This window comes from Clytia hemisphaerica, unplaced genomic scaffold (assembly GCF_902728285.1).
Source record: "Clytia hemisphaerica strain Z4C2 unplaced genomic scaffold, Clytia hemisphaerica genome assembly, whole genome shotgun sequence".
Classification (NCBI taxonomy): domain Eukaryota; kingdom Metazoa; phylum Cnidaria; class Hydrozoa; order Leptothecata; family Clytiidae; genus Clytia; species Clytia hemisphaerica.
Genome location: NW_027104282.1, coordinates 8,374 through 14,721, shown reverse-complemented (window position 1 = coordinate 14,721; position 6,348 = coordinate 8,374). Strand labels below are relative to the sequence as shown.

Here is a 6,348-nt window from a genome sequence, read left to right as displayed (position 1 = left end):
GCAAACGCCCGCCGCCTTTATGTTCCCGCCCTCTAACATGATTGATTAACAGGCTAGTTTTCAAGTCTACTCATCATACAAAGTTAAGAGCTCTAAACAACAACAACTGTAAATCTTTGTCGATTCAGATTTTAAGCCATAAAATCATGCCATCATACCATACCAGTCCAAAGTGAAACAACAATTTTCTATTCGTAATTCAAGAGAGAAAGAGAGGTACTCTATAATTAGCTTTCGTTTTGTTTTGATGAAAAGCGGAAATGGTTTTGAAAGATGATCACCTCTCCATTTTTGTTTGTTGATTTTATAAACTGGCTCAAATTGGTATTATTCTATTAGCAGTGTCTTTTTGCTATCAATTCGCTTACACGTTTTTTTTAAAGAACATTCAAAATTTTTGAATCCTTTTGAAGCTCTTAACTTTTTGAGTTTTAAGCCTAAAAATGTTCCTATTTTCACCATTTTTTGAGGATTTTTGCCCATTTTTCTAAGAAACCGGCTGTTTTTGAGTTTGAGAGTAAATGTTCTTAACTTGTTCTTAGCATTTCGGCCATAGAAGCCTTATGTTCTTTTATGGTTTGTTCTTATAAAATGTGTATCAGAAAAGTGCGATAAGACGTCTCCGGTTGATCCGCTTATCACATTGAATAGGAGACAAACCTCACAGATGCTCTAATTATTTAAAAGGTGCTGACATGTGTTGCTAGTCCTCTGTGTTTCTTCACATGATGATTGGATACAACTACGAACAGCCAGCAAGCTCCAAGTACATCTCTCCAGAGGGCTTGGATAGTTTAGAATCCTTTCGAAAGCTACTAAAGTTGATTGCGAAAAGAATACCAAACCAATAATCGTACGCACTCCTTTAAACATGACCGACCGAAGTTAAGCGCTTTCGATCATTCTGTAGATAACAGGATCACGCCCGCCCTGTAGATGACAGGCAAGGAAAGGGAAAATCAGAATAAACTACACTAGCCTAAAATAGAGGCCCTCTGACAATACCCGAAAAGGTTTGCTCATCACACTCCCACTCACGAACGAAAAAAATCTCATAAAGCGACACCACGAACCACAACCATGTCTTTACTCCTCCAACACCTATATCATGTTCATCATCATATCATCAACGACAAAAAAATCATTTGAAAGAAATCCTTTATTTACGTTAATCCATCTTAGAGAGCTATGAGATTGTTCTAGATAACATCGCTGTTGTTGTCTTTACAAACTGATATCTTTATATAATACACATAAGTTATCTATCATGTTATAGAAATCTTTTCCTTCGCAATCTTATGTTGAGTATAAGGACACTGGATACTTCATTTAATACGTCTTTTACTTTATAAATTTAATTCAAAATCTTGCTGTGATCTTTTATAATGACTTCATTATTACTTTGGAGTGTTTGGAGGGATATTTTTTCTTTATACACTACGAGGAAATTTCTACAGTTGGCTAAATTTCATTCTCTCATTGCATGTAACACCACTGTCTCCCAGCCCCGGTGGAACTTTTTCCTCAATGGGGATAAAAATTTCTATTGAAATCCCAATGAGGATGGAGATTCTATTGTTCCATGGTTAAAAAACCCAGTGGGGGTGGTTTTGGAGTGCAATTTTTTAAACATGGAATTTCGAGTGGGGATGAAATCAAAGTCAATTTCCCAGTGGGGCTGAAATTCAAGGGTATTTCCCACCGGGGACGGAATTTTTGCTTAATTTTCCAGTGGGGCTACTAGGGTCCCAACGGGTCTGTGACACAGTGGAAAGTATAGGTTGGACTCTATTTTTATTACGGCTGTAATAACAGTGGTGTCATGTGAAAAGCCCTAAGGTACACGTTCTTTTTTATGGTTGTAAATTCCGCACATATATATTTTCCCGCGTTTACTATCCCTCTAACGGACGATAGCACCGTTGGTCTAAGGGGGTGTAGACACGTGCGGAAAAATATCCCTCAAATTGAAATCAACATTTTCTGTAATTTTACCCCACTCTTCAGATGCACAATACAAAAGAATCTTTTTAGAATTTAGACGAGAATTCCGATCATGCAATACACAAAAAAGAATCCCGCTTCCGAAAAACCAACATCTCCAGCATTTCGGATCGGCTCATCGTTATCTTTCCTATCTATTAAAAGGTCGTCAAATCCCTTTTCTACTTCATTGTCGCAGCTCTAATCTATTTCTTGGAAGTTTCATTCATTTGTTTCGTTTTGCAACTGATTTCGCAACGGATCGGTGTCACTTTATGAACTATAGAGCAAAATGTATATTCAATTCTCATTCATTTGATTGGAGCAGGAATTCTAATTTGTTCGAATTATAGAGACTATTTTACGACGGTTTCCCTTTGACGGGAGCTGTCAATTATTTTGAATTACCTTTAGAAAGATTTGAATAATAGAAGTTCGAATTAGCGAGAGTTCACCATTATTGCTTACAATAACAATATTGTCTCAAGTGAGGGAATTCTTCCGCAATACAATGGGGTTGTTTTCCGTATTTATTAATGCGACTTATATCGCCATTAACCGTAATTTCTCTCGTCCGTATATTTTGTACCAAAGTCGCTTCAAAATGGGCCGCGGAGTTCGGTCCTGTCTCTATAACAACTTCGTAACTGTCTGAATTGTATTTTTTATCATCTTCCATCCTCGCCCCACAACCATCACATCCTTTACGGAAGCTTTTGGTAAACTTTCGGACATGATCGTTTGTTGTAATTCGTTGTATTCTAATGATCCGTGAAAGACTTACAGACTCGCATAGTTTTTTTGTAGCCTTTAACCTCTGCAATTTCTTATTCATTAATTCAATGAGTTTCACAGCTAAAATTTTAGACAAGTCTGATTCAATACTCATAGGTTCATATTGTATACATGGACACCAATGTTCCAGAATACCAGCTTCAGAACATGTTCTGTTGAGACTTGTTATATCTGTGAATAAACTTCTACCCCATTTATGATTATTCTCAAATTCACCGTCAAAATTCAACACGTGTTTCAAAGTTGAGAATACATCAAAGTGTGACGTCATAATCTTAGCATTTTGTTTAAAATTTTGAAATTTTAATAGATACTTATTTTTTAACCAGCGTGGAAATGAAAAAGCCATGAAAGGGAGTCTTGCTTCTAATTTTCCAACCATTGTTGCTCTGTACTTTGAAGAACGAGCACCATGGTCTCCAAACCAAACTACTAAAGTATTTCGTCGTGCATGAGAGATGTCCAGAAACTGATGAAAATTAAGGAAATCTTCATCAAATAATTTAAAGTTTGCATAAACGTCATGTGCAGATCCCATTGCGAAGAAAGAAAATACGGGTGTATCTTTATAGTTCATCAATAAACGTTTTAAAAACTTCAATTCTAGTTGATGATGACATCTTGGGCTATTTTTGAACAATCTTTTGTTCAAGAATCCTGCAGCACCTCGCCAAAATGGTCTTAAATATCGATCGGTAGGTTCGGTGTCGAATCCGTTCAAACGAAAGGTGAAAGCTTCAGTACCTGGTCGATCCTCGGAATATACTGTGGCATAACTAAACGAAAAAGATGAAAAATTGCTATGTAAAGTTTTATTTAACTTTAGAAGAATGTATTTTGATTAATTTCCATGAAATTGGTTTTGTGGTGGGCGGTGTTGAGGATTCAAGTATATCAATTTATGGATAGTTTATAGATATCTGTAAATTTGATAGATCTAACATTTTATCTTGACTGCAGTTGACGCTCTCCAATTCGACTTCTACTATTCGATACGCTCCATTATTCGATAATATTCAAAGTCACCGTCAACAAGAAACTCTCATAAACGACATTCTACTATTCGATGCGCCCCCTTATTAGATGAAAATTCTATTCCCCTTGAAAATCGAATAAGAGAGTGCAAACTGTATTTCTTATTTCATCCTTCATCTTCTCGGCCAGGTCATTTGCAAAATTTCGTGTATTGGAGCTAGGAAAAGGAAGTATATTTTTGACTTACCCTTTTTTGTTGTATTCTTTGAAAATGAAAGGCCACTGATCGACTGAAGAAGAGTTTTTTATACCTCTACGAGCTTCAGGTAGATTTCTTTCCATGTCACCCACCAAAATACCCGTGAATTGCGCCGTCGTCCCGTCCCCGACCACCGTATGACCCTACGTAATGAATAGACATTGGTGATTAACTCACAGCGCATTTGATTAAAGCTACTTTCTATTCATAAAAAATTATTTAATGGGACATATTCTCTATGGTAATTGTTTGAATACGAGCATAGTATACTATGATACGAGGCAAGTGATGTTCGTGACGTAATTTATGAAAAAGTCTATTGAAGAAAATGTTCACCTTTCTAAAAAGTTCTTTTGATAAGTATTAGATTCTTTCTCGAGAGTTTTATAAAGATTTGAGATTTCCCTCTGCAGAGGAAGAGGTAGATCTTGTCATTACTATGCTGGCCAGGAGGGATAAACCTTTTCATAAATTACGTCACGAACATCATTACCCCGTATTTAAACGATTACCATGGTGATTATAACCCTTGGAACATTTAAATGATTTTTTTATGAATAGAAAGTAGTTTTAATAAAATCTGCTGGGAGTTAATCACCTTGGCAATAATTTCAAAACGAGACAAGTGATGTTCGTGACGAAATTTATGAAAAGGTCTATTCCAGGTCACATTTTGACTAGTGTAAACCGACATCAAAGAAGCGAGGTGTACAGAAACCAAATTGAGAACGTAAAATATAGAAAGGATTTGTTGATAAACGAAGAAAATGTTCAGAATTACAAAATAATCCAACGATTTGTATCTGAATGAAAATAGAAAAGTAATTAGAAAGTTGGACGCTGTTATCGTCCGTTACAGTGATAGTAAAAGCGGGAAAATATGGCGGTATGGCGTTATGGCGGTATACGGAAAAAAAATCGGCAGGAGTTTCGAAGAAGACTGGCAAACTCTACCGACTGTAAACTCTTTTCGGCAAAAAACTTGTTTTGCGAATTTTCTTCGGCTTTAGGCTTATTTCTTAGATAGTGATTAGAATATAGCATAGTCTATTAGAAAGTTTACCTTCATAATGATAGAGTCAGCGTCAGTCTTGAGAGCTTCGTAAAACATTGGCAGACTTCTGACAGCTGCAGAATGTGACAACGAATCCACATTGATGAAAAAAATGTTCAATTGGTTTACTGTAGATTCTTTTGATTGTTTCGGATGTTTGGTGAAATTACGTACTGGATACGCATGCGCTTCGTGGATTGTTTTACCTTTCTTTAGAGTGATGCGAACTTTCACGTAATCTTGCGTTAAAAACACACTTCCTATAGAAGGATAAATTGTATATTTTCATGGAGTGCGTTACTGTTATCTTTTTGGGAAAGGGGAAATCTAAATCTGTCTCATTATACAGGCCCGGTGGAAGTTGGGAGACTGGGGAGACCTTCAGCCTCCCCACTTTTACGATTTTTCTGCCGGGCCTGTTATATTGCCGTCATAATTTAACTAAAGTCTTTTTATATACAAGAAGTATGGTTAGAGGTCTGTGAATGTGACTTTAAAACTTCAGATAATACGCCAAGTAAATAACTTTGGAAAATTTTTTGTTTAAAATTGGGGATATTTGTCATATACCTCATTAACTTCCACAACAGTATCAATCCGTTTTCTCTTAGGATTTTACTAAAATTTTACTAAATTTTTGTTGTAAAATATCTCCATAACTGTATTTGTGGTTCGGGGGTCTTATTCAGGCCCGGCGAACGGCAAATTTCGCCGGTCAAAGGCACAAAAGATATTTCAATCGATCTAAAAATTTGGTTCGCTGCCTCAAGTATATACTCACGCTAATCAATATACTGGGCTTATAAGGAATTCGGTTACCTAAATTTAGAATTCACCAGAGTTAATTTTTCATTTGCCAGTCTACTAAAAACAAAGCAAACCCCTGCAAATAATGACCGTTACAGCGCTTCAACAATAGCGGGATTGGAAAATGTAAAGCTCGATTGATGTACCTTGCTGATTTTCATCGTAAAATGTTTGAAATTTTGTCGTAGTCTGTCTATTCTTATCGATTCTTATAATATATGCATATTGAGCTGTTTTGACTGCCATGTTTTTCTTGATGAATAGTTTTCCATCGTCATTGACTTCTGAATACCATCGATAGGAGCAAATCTTTTTGGAAGGTTCATCTTTCGTTAATTCTAAAATATCTGGATGGAAGGGATTCAATCTGGGTATGTTACATTTCTGCTTCAATTTTATTTCAGTTGGTTTATTCATTGGATTTTCGGTGATAGATTGCACGATTCTTTCTGTTATTGGCTTAGAAATTCTTCCT

The 6,348-nt window shown here is 36.1% G+C and overlaps 1 protein-coding gene across 1 annotated transcript; it reads right to left on the bottom strand.

Moving 5' to 3' along the window:
- Nucleotides 1–2,440: 2,440 nt before the first annotated feature.
- On the bottom strand, nucleotides 2,441–6,119 carry LOC136816991 (uncharacterized). The gene is made up of 5 exons (XM_067073336.1): nucleotides 6,020–6,119; nucleotides 5,076–5,326; nucleotides 4,705–4,815; nucleotides 4,001–4,155; nucleotides 2,441–3,554 (listed from the first exon to the last, which is right to left on the bottom strand). Exons 1-5 carry the CDS (start codon nucleotides 6,117–6,119, stop codon nucleotides 2,441–2,443), a joined length of 1,731 nt encoding a protein of 576 aa, XP_066929437.1.
- Nucleotides 6,120–6,348: the final 229 nt, after the last annotated feature.

Coding starts and splice junctions, on each gene's coding strand:
- LOC136816991 (XM_067073336.1), bottom strand. CDS start 6,119: ATGGCAGTCAAAACAGCTCAATATGCATATATTATAAGAATCGATAAG. Junction 4,816..5,075: donor CTGACTCTATCATTATGAAG/GTAAACTTTCTA, acceptor ATTTTCATTCAG/ATACAAATCGTTGGATTATT. Junction 4,156..4,704: donor GTACACCTCGCTTCTTTGAT/GTCGGTTTACAC, acceptor TTCATTACGTAG/GGTCATACGGTGGTCGGGGA.